The sequence below is a fragment of the Octodon degus genome, unplaced genomic scaffold, assembly GCF_000260255.1.
Source record: "Octodon degus isolate 3935 unplaced genomic scaffold, OctDeg1.0 scaffold00123, whole genome shotgun sequence".
Taxonomy (NCBI): Eukaryota; Metazoa; Chordata; class Mammalia; order Rodentia; family Octodontidae; genus Octodon; species Octodon degus.
This window is the reverse complement of record NW_004524699.1, coordinates 4,832,978-4,849,871: the sequence shown is the minus strand read 5'-3', so window position 1 is coordinate 4,849,871 and position 16,894 is coordinate 4,832,978. Positions and strand designations below refer to the sequence as shown.

At 56.6% G+C, this 16,894-nt stretch overlaps 1 protein-coding gene across 10 annotated transcripts in view; it reads left to right on the top strand.

The window, feature by feature from the left end:
• Positions 1-300: 300 nt before the first annotated feature.
• The window catches only part of Prrc2b (proline rich coiled-coil 2B), a 59,620-nt gene continuing 43,026 nt past the window's right edge, over positions 301-16,894 (top strand). For 6 of the 10 annotated variants that reach the window (XM_023700301.1, XM_023700300.1, XM_023700298.1 and 3 more), the window contains exons 1-10: positions 301-470; positions 897-1,074; positions 2,706-2,808; positions 5,089-5,161; positions 8,023-8,166; positions 10,089-10,330; positions 10,823-10,944; positions 11,034-11,179; positions 13,199-13,289; positions 15,176-15,368. In XM_023700301.1, coding sequence (XP_023556069.1) covers positions 356-470; positions 897-1,074; positions 2,706-2,808; positions 5,089-5,161; positions 8,023-8,166; positions 10,089-10,330; positions 10,823-10,944; positions 11,034-11,179; positions 13,199-13,289; positions 15,176-15,368 — 1,407 coding nt within the window. In that variant the 5' untranslated portion in view covers positions 301-355. The remainder of the gene's footprint in view (positions 471-896; positions 1,075-2,705; positions 2,809-5,088; positions 5,162-8,022; positions 8,167-10,088; positions 10,331-10,822; positions 10,945-11,033; positions 11,180-13,198; positions 13,290-15,175; positions 15,369-16,894) is intronic. The other 4 variants (XM_023700306.1, XM_023700304.1, XM_023700299.1 and 1 more) reach the window with 1 other exon arrangement.

The following is a 16,894-nucleotide window of genomic DNA, read 5'->3' as shown; positions in this document are numbered from 1 at the left end:
GCTGGCGTTGCTCCAACCCGGGTTTGCCGTCCTTGGTGGCACAGCTGGTTGTTGTGTACCTGCGGGCTCTGCCTTGGTGTCTGCGCCTGCGAGCTCCAGATCCTCAGCCCCTGCAGCGCTGCAGCCCTAGGCCTGGCGGGGTGGCCCGGATCACGGCTGTGCAGAGTGCCCCCTAGTGGGAGCCGGCATCAGGCGCGTGGGGCTTTTGCTGGAGACCACCAGAGCGCGCTCGTGGGGAGACAGGTTGGGTCCTGGGATTCTGGGTTCTGGTGAGTTAACAGTCTCCTTTCCATCCCAAAGGCAGATCGGGAGCGGTGCCGAGAAAAATTTCTTTACTCGATGACATTTCATCGCAATGTCCGATCGTTTGGGGCAAATAACGAAGGGCAAGGATGGGAAAAGCAAGTATTCGACTCTCAGCCTGTTTGACAAGTATAAAGGAAGATCAGTAGACACATCCAGATCCTCAGGTGAGGCCGGGAGGGCCGGGGTTGGGCTGCTCCCTTGTGCAACAGAGGCCCCAGACCTGGCCACACAGTGCCGTCCTGCCGATCAGGCTGTGGGTGCACAGGGCCAGGGGAGCTCGGGAGGGCAGGAGGCCTGCGCCGTCTTCTCCTTACACTCTTGTGGTTTGCCTTAGTGTCACCCTTTAGGTGTCCCACATCTTAACATTCTAGAGTGTAGGCAAAGATCCCGTTGATCCTGTCCACGCCTGTGAGGCTCGGGTCCCTGGTGGCTCTGCATCCGGGTCCCAGGCTGTTGGAGCTGCCTCCTGCTGCCAGGGCAACGGAGGCTATTGCAGATGTCAGCAGCAGCTGTGTCCCTCTCCTGAGGGAAGAGCTTGCCTGGTGGTGGCCTCTCCCCCGGCCTTGCCTGAGGAGCCTTTTCCCCCACAGTTATTCCTAGACATGGCTTACAGAGTCTCGGGAAGGTTGCCACAGCCCGGCGCATGCCACCGCCTGCAAACCTGCCAAGCCTGAAGTCTGAGAACAAAGGAAACGACCCCAACATCGTGATAGTACCCAAGGACGGGACGGGATGGGCAAACAAGACGGACCAGCAAGACCCAAAGAGGTGAGCTGCCTCTAGGCGGGGTGGCCACGCTGGCTGTGTCCATGGAGCCAGGGAGGCTGCCCCTCCTGGCTTTTGGCGCTGAGGTGACAGCCTTTGTGGCAGCCTTGTCCCTGGTGGCCAGTGTCCCATGAGTCTCTTTAGGCGTGGCCTCGTGACCGCGGAGGAGCGCAGGCGGGCTTGAGAGGCCGCAGTGCAGTCCTGCAGCAGGAATAAAGAAATGGGGTCCTAAAGGTGTCCTTTTTGCACCCCTCCCTTTTGTGGCACTCGTGACGAAACCCAGGGCCTTCACCCTAAACTGTGTCCCTGGCCCTTTTTATTTCTTATGTTGAGACAGGGTCTCACTAGGTCACGAGTTGCCTAGGCTGGGCTCAAACTTGCCATCCTCCTGCCTCAGCCTCCCAGAGTGCTGGGATGACAGGCGTGCGCGCCACCCACCAGCAGCCCCCTTTCCTTTTATCCAGTAATAGCCAGCACTGGCACATGGTGCCAGGTGCCCTGTTAAGATCCAGTTGTGCCGAAGTGAGGGAGCAGATAAGAGGGAAGGAGGAGAGGCAGGCCTCTAGGGAGGGTGCCCAGTGCGTGGACGCGGGGTGCTCCATCCCGGAGGCCAGTTTGCAGTAGAGGTGGGGCGGGGCTGTGGCCCCCTTTGACAAGAGCAGGAGGGCACCGGAGCCAGGTTGCAGGCACTTGGAGGGGTCCAGGGAGAGCGTGGCTCTGGCCCGAGGATTGGCAGGGGCGGGGTGGCGCCTGGCCAAGGAGATTGCTGCCCTTGTGTGGCGCTGTGCAGTGCAGAGCTGAGCAGAGCAGAGCAGAGGGACTGCTCGCAGCTCCTGCCGCTCTTTCAGAAGATGAATGAGGGGACCGGCATTTGCCAATCCTTTTGGAGGCTGTTTTGGAGGCTGTTCGTTAGTATCTTTTAAACTACGAAACATCTGTTGATCCAATAACATCATTTCTAAGATCATGTGCCACTGAATTATTATTTTTTTAATTACTTATTTAAAAAACAAAAAACAAGGAACTGGGAGTGATGGTGCGCACCTATAGTCCCAGCACCCAGGAGGCTGAGGCAGGAGGATCACCAGGAGCTCCAAGCCAGCCTGAACTACATGGATAGCTGGACTGTAGTTTACAACAACTAAAAAGAAACAAAGCAAAAGGATTTCTAATACACAAACTGCAGCTTCATCTGTACTGAGGAAAACCTTGGTTAAATCATAGCCCGTCCAGCCGTCCTGTCTTCCATGAAAAGACACGTGCATCCATATGTGCCTCTCTGAGAAAAACGTTTACGTGCATAAGGAGAAAACCAGCTCTGGAACTGCATGCCGGGGCCAGGCTACCGTGTAGAAAAGTGCGCTGCTAGTACACAAGTAGGAAAGTCCTGAGGCCGAGTAGAGGGGAAAGCTGCTAAGCCACGGAGCAGCTGCGGCCGGGAGGTGGGCCGGGGCCGGTGGAAGGGGCCCCGTGGCTCGATTTCCTCGTTGGCGAATGCTCGTCAGCTTCCCTTCCACCAGGGAAAGTGATTGTCGTGGTGTACAGGGAGCAGCTGCCTGCTGTGCTCTTGGAAGTGCGGCCTGGCCTGTGCCCTGCGTGGGTCTAATGCCCCCTTGGTGTCCTCCCTGTCCTAGTTCCAGTGCAGCGGGCTGTCAGCCGCCGGAGTCGCTGCCGCAGCCGGGTTTGCAGAAATCTGTCTCCAATTTGCAGAAGCCGACGCAGCCAGTCAGCCAGGAGGTAGGTGCTGAGTGCTGAGGCTGGGAGTGTGTGTAGGGAGGGGAGGACAGTGCCTACAGGAGGATTTTCGGTGCCTGTGAAGATAGTTGATCTGCAGCTCTGTGTTTTGGTTTTTGAGACATGGTCTCTGTGTAGTCCAGGCTGGCTTCAGACTTAGGGCAGCCCTCCTGCCTCAGCCTCCCGAGTGCTGGGATTCCAGGCGAGTGCCACCGCACCTGGGTGATGTGTATATTTGGAGAAAGGCTCTGCATACAGAGCAGGACATGGCGCCTGCTTTGGTTTTCTGATTTTCCTTCACATGGAGCTATTTAGGTTGACTACAGACGCCCTCAGTTTCCCTAAATGAGACTAGTGTCCCCAAAAGTGCCTGGTGTGGTAGCCCATGCCTATAATCCCAGTGTCTTGGGAGGTTGAGGGGGAAGGATGGCAAGTTGGAGCCCTGACAGGGCAATTTCACAAGTTGATAATACCTGTCTCATACATAGACCATCAGACAGACAGACAGACAGACAGACAGGCGGAGACACAGAAGGGCTGGGGTGTAGCTCCGTGTGAAGGCCCCTGCTCAGTTCTCAGTACTGTACCAAGAAAACAAAAAGTGCCTTTCGGTCCTAGCTGAATTTGGAAAACAGAACAAAGCCAGCCCCTAGCTGCAGTGCCCGACAGCGCCTTAGGTGTGGAGACAGGGACAGTGACTCCCCAGGACAGCACGACCAAAGTTCTTGGGCTGATTTGCTTTGGGAAAACTTTCTTAACCCAAAGTCTCTCAGAAGTAAAGGCTCTTGGGCTGGCCAAATAGCTCAGCGGATTAAAGCGCCTGCAAGCAAGCAAGGGCCGGGATTTGATCTCCATCCTCGGGCCAGCTGTGCCGGCCCCGCCCCTGGGATGTACTGAGATGGCGATTGAGACTGGGCGTGGTGGCGTGCGCCTGTAATCCCAGCTCTTGGGAGGCTGTAAACAGGCAGGTCATTGAGTCCGATCTAGTAGTGAGACCCTGAATACCCTGTAGACCCTTCCCTAAAATACAAAAAAGAAAAGAAAGAAAGGCTCCTGAACACATGGGGGGAAACACCTAGCTGTAGTCCTTGATTTGTTGACACATTTAAAATATTCTCTTAAATGGAAAGCAATGTTTTAACCACGTAATGCCCTTGTAACCCCTGCCATCAGACCCTGACTGTAGGGTGGTGGAAATGGCAGGAGGACTTGAGTGGACAGTTGAGTGTTGTTTGCCGGGCAGCAGAGCTTTTGGTGCTATGTGCTTTTGGTTTCTGGAGCCAGGACCTTGCTATGCACTTCAGGCTGGGCTTGAACTCACTGTGGAGCCTGGGGTGGCATTGAGCGCCTGGCGATCCTCCTGCCTCAGCCTCCCGAGTGCTGGGATTACAGGCCTGTGCCACCCTCCTGGCTTTGCTGGGCAGGATGGAGATGAAACGTCATCCCTGCTTGCTGCCTGTGGAGGCGGGGGCCTTTCCCAAAAGCCTTGAGGACTAAAGCCAGGAAGCGGAAGTCTGCTTGTGGCCTCACCTGCCCTGGCCCGCTGGCCTCGCCCACAGGGTTGGGTGTCTTTGCTAGAATTCAAACTAAGGCACCTCGGAGCTGTGGTCCTTCCGCTCTGGCTGCACAGTTCGTGAGACATGGGTGCCTGGGCCCGCAGGCCCTGATGAACAGAGTTCCCGTCAGGGCGCAGCTCTCCCTGGTGACCACTGGGTCTGTTCAGTCTCGGGTAACAGGAAGAGGAGACACTCATGATTGTGACTTTATTTATTTTTATTTTTTGGCTAGCTCAGGCTGCTGTAAGGACGGACCCGGTGCAGCACGTGGAGCTGGGGACTGAACCGCAGTCCCCTGCGCCTGACTGGGTTTACCCAAGCAGACGCTTCAAACCACTGAGCTAACCTGGAAGCCCCCTTGATTGTGACTTTAAAATGCTCCAGGAAATGCTGCTGCCCTCTGGGGAGTGGGGCTTAGTTTCCCTTGTGGGTCAGGGAGCATGGGTCACTGGGTGAATAGGGAGAGATGTCACAGGGCGAGTGTTTACTCTCCCGACCCCGCTGGAAGGGTGGGTCCTGAAGGCAGCATTGTTGGCAAAGGTATTAGAGTTCCATTTGGGAACCCTAAGGGGTCTTGGGCACGGCGGGGCTGTGCAGACCCTGGTGTCAGTGGTACCCGAGCTTCACAGGTGTGTGGCCCGCCTGGCTGCATGTGCTGGCCTCCCAGCTGCTTGTTTTTGAGGCAGGGTCTTGCTCTCACCCAGAGCTCTCCTCGTCTTTCTTCCAGAACACAAATTCAGTGCCAGGTGGACCAAAGTCATGGGCACAGCTGAATGGAAAGCCAGCAGGACACGAAGGTGGTAAGTGGGGGTGGGTGGGGCGGGTATGCGACCCCCAAGTCCTTCCGGAGGGTCTGGGCACCTCGAAGTCCAGTGGAGCCCGCCTGTGCTGGTGGTGGAGGAGCTGGTGGAACCGGGGCTGTGAGCTCTCTGGCTCTTGAGACTGCCACAGCCAATGCGCGGGCCCCGGGGTGCACGGGAGACCCTGGCGCAGGTTCCCCAGGTCTTGAATGCTGTCTCTGTCCTGTTGCCGGCTCCCAGCGGCGTTCTCCACTGGGACCACAGAAAGAGGTGTTGGGGTCTGGGCTTTAGCTTCGGGCTAGAACTGTGGCAAGCCAGTCTGTGGGACTGAGCCGCTGCTTTGGGGGTGATCAAGGACAGGGTGCTCAGAGTTGGGAAAAATGAAGCCAGGCATGACGGCACACACTGGAATCCCAGCACTTGGGAGGCTGAGGCAGGAGGATCGGTGGCTGCATAGTGAGGCCCTGTCTTGAGCGAATTCGAGCGTGAAGTACAGATTCTAGCTGCTCGCGGCACGCAGAGCAGGGAGGCCGAGCATCCCGGCTGCCTGTCTCTCTGCCCTGAGCCCGTGCCCCTGCACTTGCACGGTGTTGGCTGGCGCCAAAGAGCCCTTCCTTCCTGGGTCGACTTCTCCTTCGGTGTGAGCTGGAACATTGTCTCACTCCGTCCAGACCCAGCGGGCTGCTCATAGTAGGCTGAGAGACACTTCTCCCGCCTTGAGCTGTGTGGCCTGCCTTCGTAGCTTGCGTGGGAAGCCAGCTCCATGCCCTGGGCTGTGTTCTGGGTCACACCAACCCTGCGCCCCTCCAAGGTGGAGGCCTCTGTGACAAAGGCTTTGCTGTCTTCTGAGGAAAGTGACAGACTGCTTCCTTCCTGCTCCGGAGGCTGCCAGGAGCCCAGGCCCAAGGCTCAGGGCTCCACGCGGCAAGGCAGGGCTTCCCGCGGGGTGGCGTAGGCCGGGAGGGCGACGCCCGCTCAGGTCTGCAGAGAGGCCTCTTAGCGAGCAGGGCGAGATCATCCGTTGGCTCGTTGCTTTCTGTGGCTGTTTGAACTTTAACTGATTAGTGGGGTCTTAGGCTGGCCTGGAATTCACTGCATAGTCCAGGCTGGCCTCCTGCTTCAGCCTTGCAGGTACGTGCCACCACGCCTGGTTTAAAATCTTTTAAAGCCAACGAGATAGCAAGTTTTATTTAAAGAGAGCCGCAAGGATTGTCAGCTGCCGCAGCCCTGTGCAGGGCCCTGACACTGCCTGTCAGAACCCCAGCATACCCCTGACTGGCAGTGAGTTCTGCCATGTGTTCACCTGGCCACTTGTGACCTGACCCGTGTACGAGGTCATCCCGTCCCACTCTGTGACAACAGAGCACTAGACACAGTCACGGGGACCTGCTGTCGGATGTGGCACTTGAAGGGCATACAGTACAGCTTCTCTGTGAAGGAAAGCAGCAGGCGCTTTCTCTGGCTGTGGCCACAGCCAGGTCTCCACAGCAGGGCCTGGGTAGATGGAAGGCCCTTGTGGAGGTAGCTGTTTGCTGCCATCATGAGAAATGTGGGATGAGGGGACACAGCTGCCAGGGGCGGATTGCGCGGTTTTCCCACTTCTCTCCACCTGGGATGTGTAACTGCATTAGCTGTCACAGATAAACTTCACCTCAGCTGGGCGCAGTGGCACACGCCTGTGACCCAGCACTCAGAAGGTTGAGGCAGGAGGATTGCTGTGAGCTCGAGGCCAGCCTGAGCTACAAAGTGAGATCCTGTCTCAAAAAAGCAAAAGCCTTCCCCTGGAAAATAAGTGCAGGACACAGGAAAGTCCTCCATCAGCGTGGGGGACGGCCATGCCGTGTGGCCACAGGAGTCTCCCGAGAATCAGCCTTCCGGTCACTCGTCAGTGATGCCCACAAGGCGAGGGACTTGGGGGCCTTGCTGAAGTGGCAGGTCATCACCACTCAGGCACAAGATGGCCTGTGGGTGTGCATCAGCCACGTCAGGTGGCCTGGACAGCGTGGAGCCGGGTGGCTCGGGCAGAGGCTGGAGCTCTGAGTGTGACCCGATGTGGCGGCCGGCCTTGTGGTGCTGGGGTTTAAGCCAGCATTTGCCCTTGTTGTTGGCGGAGGGAGCATTCGGTCCATGCTTGCGATACTATCTTCATGGTGCTTGAGGCAGAAGAGGGACAGAAAGGCCTCATGGACATGTTCAGTAACCCAGCCATTTTCAGAGCAGGACTTTAAACATTTCATTCTCGCCATTGGCTCTTAATGTGATGGGGCCGCTCTGCCCCGAGTCGTCTTTGTGGCACTTGCATGTCCCCTCTCAGGTAACTGCTGGAGGACAGAGCATCCAGCCCTCACCCAGTAGGCTCATCCTCCCTACCCCTTGCTGCGGTGTGGCAGCTGCCCTGTGTTCTGTGGTGATGCCAGTGGTCCTGAGGGCTGCCCAGTGGCTTAGTGCATGCTTGAGAACTTACAGTGTGGCCCTTGTCACCCAGTCATCTGGAAGTCTCTGGTAGTGGTGGCAAGTGGGAGTGACAGATCAAAGAAAGGAATGCTTCCTCATGTCACATGAGCAGGCAGGACCCGAGGCTGCATGTGGGAAGCGGTCCTTGCAGTAGACTCATGAGTGGTGGCCCTGAGGAGGTACAGGGCACTGTGTCACATGACTGTACGGGGTAGCAGTTGCTGTCCTGGAGCTGACTTTGCCCGAATTGCAGGTGTGGAGAAAGATGTGCTGGAGCAGCCGTAACATCGGCCCGACCAGGGCCGCCCCGGGCACAGGGGCAGCGCTGGCGGTTTGGGGCGGCTGGCCAACAGCCAGGGCAGAGGGCGATGCATTCACCGCTCCTCCCGTGTCCGGTCTCCCCGCAGGTTTAAGGGGCTCAAGCCGACTGTTATCCTTCTCTCCCGAGGAATTTCCGACGCTGAAAGCAGCTGGGGGGCAGGACAAGGCTGGCAAAGAAAAGGGCGTCTTAGATCTGTCGTATGGGCCAGGACCAAGCCTCCGCCCGCAGAGTAAGTCTGGCCACCTTGGCCGCGTCCCACCCTGGTTCTTCCTGGGCAGCTGTGTCCCCACCGTGGTCGTCATCGCATCTCTTCCCTGCTGGGGAGAGCCAGGCCGCGAACCTGGTCTGGAGTCTGCTGGGCTTCCTCCCAGTAGCCCTCACCCTGCCACTCTTGTCTCCTTCCTGTCTGTCACTGGGTGATAAGGGCCGGCTGGAGTCCTGCCCGGGCCACCTGGTTTCTTGTTCTCCTTTGCCCCAGCCCAGTTATGGTCCCTGTGGCTCTCTGTCCCTGTCCCGAGGGCTGCCGCTCCTCCTGCAGGCTGGGCTCGTGGGAGTGCACGGTGCCAAGTTGGCACCTTTAGGAGCAAAGTGTTGGTCGGGTCTGACCGGGGAGGCGGCCCCTCCTGGGCCGGGTCTCAGCCAGCAGCAGCTTCGGTTGCTCCTTTTGTTTGGTGGGGCGGGCGTGTGCACTGGGGCTGGTCTTGGCCGTCTCTCACCCTGAGGAATCCTCAAGCCCTTTCCCATAGTGAAGTCCACACTGCTCACCGTCAGAACACCGTGCCAGTGGCCCGCGTGGACTTGATTTTTTTTTTTTTTTTTTTTCCTCTCCTGCAAGTATGTAATCAAGTTATTTAGAGCAGGAGTTGCGCCTTTCTGGGGTTAATTAAGATGATTTGCTCTTAGGGCTATAAAAATGGAACTAGAAGCGGCTTGTAAGACCAGTCCCTTCTCATTTGGAAAGGCAAGGAAGCAGGTGGCCCAGGGTGACCTCAGCTGCCCTAGACCCCCACGGCAAAGGGGGACCAGCCTGGACCCTGGCTCGCGTCCCTCAGGGGTCACAAATGTGGGGCTTCCTTCGTGCCCCAGCTCCTAGTCAACACAAGACTCTTAAGATTCCTGAGGTTTCTGCTGCCCATGCAGAGTCCCCCTTTATCTGCAGTTTCTCTTTCTGAAAATATTACTGAACAGTACAGTGTTTTGAGCCAGTCTGGTGGTACACACCTCTGGTCCCAGTGCTCTGGGAAGCTGAGGCAGGAGGATTGCAAGTTGGAACCCAGCTCGCGCAATTTAGTGAGGCCTTGTCTCAGAAAAGGGCTGGGCATGTAGCTCAGTGCAAGAGTTCTGAGTTTAATCCTTAGTACCATACACAAATATCTCTAAAAGATATTTAGAGAGTGATTTAGAGAGAGTTCATGCATTTTTATTGCATTTACTTTCCTTACTGTACTCATATTGATTTATGTTACAGACAGAGACAAAGTAAAATGTACCAAAGGTTTGGTCTATCTTCTGGGCTTCAGGTGTCCTCCAGGGCCTTGAGGCCCCCTTGGATAAGGGGCTCCCCTAGGTCTTGCATCAGCATCCCTCCCTTGGGCCCGTCGACCACTAGCGCCATCTGTGAGGCGTGGCTGCAGCTTCTGCTAGTCCTCGTCCCTGCGGTGGGCCAGCCTAGGTGGCTGGAAGAGCCCCTCATGCTGCGCCCTGGGTTCTGGAGCCTGCGCGCAGATCCTGCTGTCTGCGCCTTCTCTCTAAGGGGACCTTATTGCCCCAACAAAGTTCAGCTCCTGCTCCCACTCTTCCTTGACAGATTTTGTCAATCTAGATTTCTTGGTTTTTAACTTTTTGGTATTGATTTATTTTTTATTTTATTTTTTTAAATTTTATTTATTTGTGTGTGTGTGTGTCCAGCTCAGCCCACCAGGGGGCGGGGCTGGCTGGCATGTGGTGCTGGGGGATTGAACCGCGGTCCCTGGGCTTTGCTAAGCTTGTTCTAAGTAGGTGCTTTAGACCACTAAGCCATCTCACCTGCCCCCTTTTGGTATTGATTTAAGAAAAACCTGAGACATTTTTTTTGGTGTCGAAGGGGTGATCTTGGGAACTCCCCCAGCCGCCTTTGTCCTCTCCTCTCCTCTGCACCCTTTTCCCTTCCAGATGTGACGAGCTGGAGGGAGGGCGGCGGGCGGAACATCATCGCTGCTGCGGCTCTGAGCGCATCCCCGCCAGAGCTGGGCAGCCGGAGCGCAGGCGTGGGAGATGGAGCGCCCTCGTCGACCAGTGCCAGCGATGCCAAGGACCCCTCGCTCCGCCCAGCCCAGCCTGTCCGCAAAGGGGCTTCACAGTTCGTGGGAAATGTGTACCACCCACCCACCTACCATGACATGCTGCCTGCCTTTGTAAGTCCCGGGGTCTGGCGTGGCCCAGGAAGGTGCCCCATGCCCGGGGTGTGCTCCCCATGCCTGTGTAGCAGACTGGAGTTTCCCTCACCCACTGCTCAGTGCAGCCCCGTGCTGTGCCGCATCTGCCACGCCAGCCTTAGTGGGTCCTGAGACGGTCTTCACACCACCTTAGCAGCCCCACGGTGAAGGTGGGGGGATGGAGAGCGGTATGATTGGGGACCCCGCCTCCCTGCATGCTGTTCTCTTTGTTCTTGCATTTTCAAACCAAACTGAATGCAGCAGCTACAACCCCAGCCCTCAGAGGCTGAGGCTGAGGCTGAGGCAGGAGGACCGGGACAAGTTTAGGGCCCACCTGGGCTCCATAGTGAGTTCAAGACCGGCATGAGCTATGTAATGAAACCTTGTATCAAAACAACAACTAAAAACTCTGACCAGAGTGGAACTTGGAATGTGGGGCGCTGCTGGCCAATCACGGCTGTTCTGTTGCAGATGTGTTCGCCGCAGTCATCTGAAAACCAGGGCCCAGTGGAACGAGGCCCTTTTCCCCTCCCTCAGCTCCGCCCGGAGCCCAGAGTTCCTTTCAGACAGTTCCAGATGAATGAGCAGGACGGGTAAGGCCACAGGCAGCAGCTGGCGGTGGGGGGCTGGGGGCTGGCTGGTGTCACTGTCACTGTCACTGTCACCTTTCCTCCTCTTGCAGCAGCAAGGAAAGCCGGCCGGGGCTCCCACGCCCGGTTCGGCCCCTGCGGCAGCTGGTGGAGCGGGCCCCGCGGCCCACGATCATCAACGCTGAGAACCTGAAGGGCCTCGACGACCTGGACACGGATGCCGACGACGGCTGGGCAGGTGGGCTCGGCGAGGCTGGGAGGCCCATGTCCGCCGGCTGGCTGGGGAAGGGTCCCCCGCAGCAAGGAGCAGTGAGGCGGGGAAGGCGGCAGCTTCCTTCGTGCCCTGTGGGGCCGCGTGCCCGGCAACCTGCATGGGCTCTGGCCCTCGCCCTCAGCAGTGGAGCTGGGGGAATTGGCTGCTTAGCCTGTGTTTATTTGTGCGTACTGGGCTGAACTGGGACCCTTGCCCTTGCTAAGACTGAGCTCGGGCCTGTGGATCTTCCTGCCTCCACCTTCCGGGGGGAGGGCGCACCTGGGTGACGATGGAAGGCGGAAGCAGAATAGCCTAAAAACAGCCCCGCACAATGCCTCACAGCCTCGCAGTGCCAGTGTTGTACCCTGCTTGCTTATCTGCCACTCCCAACCCCCAGGCTCATTCTTTTCTTCCATAATTCTTTTTGTTCATTTCAGCTGGACCTCAATTATGCTTAAAGGAAGTGATACAGCTCCTGGGTGTAGTGGTGCACACCTGTTGTGCCAACTGCTTGGGAGGCTGAGGCAGGAAGCCAGCGAGTTTAAGGCTGTCCTGGGCAACTCAGCAAAGATCGTCTCAGAATTTAAAAATGGTTAGGCAGGTGCAGGGACCAGGGTTTGATCCCCTGTGGGCTGTGCCAGCCCCAGCCCCAAGGTGCGCTGAGACGACAGAGACTGGACTGAGACTGGGCCTGGTGGTGCATGCCTGTAATCCCATCATTTGGGAGGCTTGAAGACAGGAGGATCACTTTGAGTCTGATCCTGTAGACGTGTAATAAGTAGAATTTAAAAATGAAATAAACGTAAAAGGCTGGCAGTGTGGGTCAATAGTAGGATGTCCTTGAGTTCAACCCTAGTATGGAGGTGTGAGAAGGGACTGCTTTTTTTTTGAGCCAGGGTCTCATCTATATATGTAGCCCAGGCAGGGTTGTAATTTTCTTGTAGTGTCTTTAGTGCCAGGTGAAGCTGTGAACCAGAATTTGCTTGTTTCCTCAGGGGGTTAGCAGGCTTGCTTGCTTCCTTCCTTTTTTTCTCACCCTTCCTTCCTGTCTTCCTTTTCTCCCTCCTTTTCTCTCTTCCTTCTCTCCCTCCCTCCCTCCCTCCCTTCCCTCCCTCCCTCTCTCCCGCCTTTCCTGCTTCCTCCTTCCTTTAGTTTCTTTTTTTTGGAGAGGGTCTCCCTATGTAGCCCAGGCTGGCCTTGAACTCAAAGCAGCCCTCCTGCCTCGGCCTCCCAAGTGCTGGGAGCACAGTGTGCACCTCCACGCTGGTCTTGATGCACTTTCTAACATAAGAGTCCCACATAAAACTTTTTCGAGGCACATAACAGCTCCCCTGGTAAAAACCCTCACTTGGGTCATCTCCAGTCCTTGTACGGCTGCACCCTCCCCGCTGTGCAATTACAGAGCTTTCCCACACCCAGGAGAAACCCTGCAGCCATCAGCAGTCGTTCCCACCCCCACCCCACCTCAGTGGATTCGAATTTTGGAGCACGCCCTGTGGACAGAACCACGTGAGGCCTGATGGCGCCGGCGTCTTCCACTTGGCACGAGGCATTCAGGGCTAACCGCGCTGCATAGTGTGCCAGCCAGCACGCTTCCTTTGCATGACCAGATAGGCTTCCGCCATGTGGGTTTTGTCATATTTTGTTTGCCCACTCATCACGGATGGACGTGTCTGTTCAGGAGTGCTGGGCGGTAGCTTCCAGGCTCCTGTAGTTTCTGTGGTGCAAGCGGAGCCCCCGTCTCCTTCCTGCCCCCTTTGCTTACTTCTGGCGCCTTGAAATAAAAGAGTACAAATACCTCGTCAAGATGTAAAAATGTCCACCACAGGAGGGTTAGTGCGACTGGGCTTGTTACTGTTACCAGGAGCCAGAGCTGCCCTTCCTGGTCACCTGCCAGCTTGTGTGGGGTGCCTGAGGTGGCGTGGTGGCTCTGTGGTCCTGGGGGTGGCACCACAGCGCCCCGTTGCTGACGGTCACCTTGCCCTTGTTGCCCCGCTGCCACAGGCCTCCATGAAGAAGTAGACTATTCGGAGAAGCTCAAGTTCAGTGACGATGAGGAGGAGGAGGAGGTGGTGAAGGACGGCCGGCCCAAGTGGTAAGGTGCCCGTCCCGGCTCCTGGCAGGGCCCATGTTGCCTAGCTGTGGCTGCTGGGGACATCGGGGTCCCTCCATGCTGCCCACTGGCCTGTGCTGTCTCCTGCTGTCTGTCACTGCCTGGCAGTGGCACATGGGCCGTGTCTGGTGCAGATGGGGGTGGTGTCAGTCCCGGGCATGATAGCTTGGCATCTCCTCTCACGTGGCGTGCTCGGTGCCCTGGGCCAAGGCCCTGGGCCACCACCCTGGCCCCTCAGCCTTGGGAGCACAGGGGCCCTCACACACATGGGGAGGGCCGTGGTGCAGGACGTGCCAGGTTCCACCTATTCAGTCCCTTTAATCTTCTCCCTCTTGGCAGCAGTGGACCCTTACAGTGGACTAATTTTACTCATTGCTCTTTGGGAGAGACTGCCTTGCACTCTGATGGCTTTAGTCTTTTGTTGTTTCTGGACTTTTGAGTAGGGTCTCCCTACATGGTTCAGGGGAGGCTTGAACTCACGGCATCCTCCTGCCTCAGCCTCTGGATGCTGGGGTCACAGCCATGCATCACCGTGGCTGGCCATTTCTTTTTGTTTTTTATCTTAATAGTGGTAGTCTAGGATATTGCTTTTAAAATACTTGTGGGGCTGCAGTTGGCACCTTTGCTACCAAAATGTGCTTGCTTGTCTCACACCTGCATGGACGCACCACCGCACTGCTGGTGAGAGCAGGGACTGCTTTGTGTTCACCTGTGGGGCTTTGCCATGTGCCCAGCGGTCTCTCAGGCTCTCTGTATGTCCATAATCGCGTGTTGATGCAGCCAAGTACATGTCTTTCCTTGCTTTGAAGCCTGGAAGCAGGCGCCTCGCCCTCCTGGGTGGGAGCCGGTGCCACCCACTTCGTTTCTGTGACTCAGCTGCTGTGGTTTGCTGCCAGTCAGGGCCTGGCTGCACTGGGGGCAGCTCTGTGGGTCCTTCTTGGGACACTGAGCTCCAAAGATGTGACCAAGACTTTTGTCTTGGTCAAACAAAATATGAAATGGCACAGACCTGTGGGGACAGCAGGACACCTCGTTCCTGTTGCCTTCAGTGCGTGGGCATTGCATGCTCAGCTGAAGGACTCGGGCTTTGGACTCCACTTTGTCACTGGCTGTGACTGGGCACACTTATGCCCAAGTGGCCCACCCCTGAGGCCTGCTCTTTTCTCTATGCCTGGAGCTGCCTGATGATTTCCACCCCCCGGGGACTCACACGACCGCGTCTAAGCTGGCTTTGATGCCGCCCTGTGTCTTCCCACCCCTGTCTGTGCCCTCTGTCCTTGGTCTCCAGGGCCCTCAGGACCAGTGCTCCTTGCTGCGTCCCCTTCTGCCTGCTGCTTTCGTCAGGGCTCCTTAGGAATGCACATGTTGTCGGGAGGGCCTGAGGCATCTGAGGTCTCCCGTGGGGTTGGGCTGGTGGCCGCAGGAAGTGGTTGCTTTTTTCCCTGTGTACCTCCCTGCCTCATCCGCTCCCCTGCCTGTCACGTGTACGTGGGGGACACCAGCTGCTCGTGAGCCACTGCCCTCCTCTCCTGCCCCTCTGAGCACCCTTGCCTGGCTCCCGGGGTCTGCTGGGGGCAACACACCATGCTCTGTTGCTCTGTGTAGCTCCTTGGCTCTTTCCTGGGACACCCTGCCAGGCCATCTGTTGTTCCCTAATGGGGTGCAGGGACCAGGCCCTGGCATAGGACAGTTGCATAGTTGCCTGGACCTTTGCTAATGAGCGACACCGTGCGTGTCCACACGTGAAGAGCAGGTGTGAGGTGCCTGAGACGAAGGCAGCTGGTGCAGGGACAGCTGCTGCGGCATCCCCTGGGCCCTGGCTGGTGCGCTGCCCAGGCATGCTTGACCCTGAGCACCCTCTGTCCTAGGAACAGCTGGGACCCGAGGAGGCAGCGGCAGTTGTCCATGAGTTCTGCCGACAGTGCCGATGCCAAACGAACCCAAGAGGAAGGGAAGGACTGGAACGACACCTCAAGCCTGTCCCATGTCGTCTGGAAAGTGCCGGAGCCTCAGCCGCCGGCCAGGAAGCTGCATGGCTGGGTGTCGGGCCCAGAGTACCAGGTACATGGGCTGGCCTGGAGTACCAACAGGGCCCTGGGCCTCTCTCTCACCAACTGCACTAGGGGGCAGGATCAGCAGGGCTTCGGGCCGCTGTCCTGAGTGCTGGCAGTGGGCTGAATTCTGTGCTTAGCCCCTGAAATGTCCTGGGTAACCGGAAAGGTAGTTGGAAGCCAGGTGTGATGATGCACACCCGTAATCCCAGCACTCAAGAGGCTGAGGCAGGAGGATCACCACAGGTGTGAGGCCAGCCTGGGATAAAAAAACAAGGCCAGCCTGAATTCCATAGTATAAATCCTTGTCTCAAGAAAAGATTAAAAAGGCTGGTGAGATGGCTCAGTGGTCTAAAGTACCTACTTAGAACAAGTTTAGCAAAGCACAGGGACCGCGGTTCGATCCCCAGCACCACATGCCAGCCAGCCCCGCCCCCTGGTGGGCTGAGCTGGCCACACACACACACATACACACACGCACGTAAATAAATACAATTTGAAAAAAAAAAAAAGAAAAGAAAAGATTAAAAAAAGAGAGTGGTTAGAGTTGTAGGAGGAGCTGAGCAGGTTGCCACCCTGATCGCTTACTTCTTTTTTTTTTTTTTTTTTTTTTCCCGCTTACTTCTTTTTTCCCTCGCAGTGCTGGGTGTCGACTCCCAGACCTTTCCCCAGTCCTACACTCATTCTTCTTTTTGGAACAAGATCCTGCTCTGTAGTCCAGGCTGCCCTTGAGCTCGCTGTATAGCTCAGGCTGGCCACACACTCTCTGTGACCTTCCTGCCTCAGCCTCCTGTGTGCTGGGGTCCTGGGCATGTGCCACCATGCCTGGCTTTTAAAACATTTTGAGACAGAGTATTGCTGAGTGTGAGGTTCCATGGGCTGGTTGGCTTGCAGCCGGGCCTTACCTTCCTCGGTGTGGGGACCACATGCACCCAGCACATACCGGCGAGTGTGTGGGGTGGATCAGGCAGTGATGAGGGTGCGGCCATTTCCAGGGCATGGCAGAGATTAGATTTCAGTGGTGTTAGGGGCCCGGGGAAATGGCTCAGTGGAATAAGTGCTTGCCTGGCAAGCTCAAGGGCCTGAGTTCGATCCCTGGCTCTGCCAAATAAATTAAAAATAAATAAATAAATAAAAATAAAATAAATTTGAGTGGCGCAATGAAAGAAAAGTGTGCTTTTCCCAAATACGGATGAAAAGTAGTGCCTTTGTGCTTCTAAATTGGAATTTCCAAATCTTATCATTATAGTAATTATTTATGGATTATGAAGACACTTCAGGAGGGAACTCGTTGCATATTGCAGTGGAACCTCAGTTCACCAATTTAATTCATTTTGCAATTCTGGTCACAGAATGAAAATGGTTGTGAACCAAATCCAATTCAGGGGTCGGGTTCAGTGTGGACTTTATGGGGAAGTTTGGGGAAATTTGGTTCAGCCTATTGGGTTTGTGGCCACAATGGGGGAAGAATGAAGTTCTGGAGCCAAGGAGCCCCTCCCCTCCCTCCTCCTCCTCCTCCTCCTCCTCCTCCTCCTC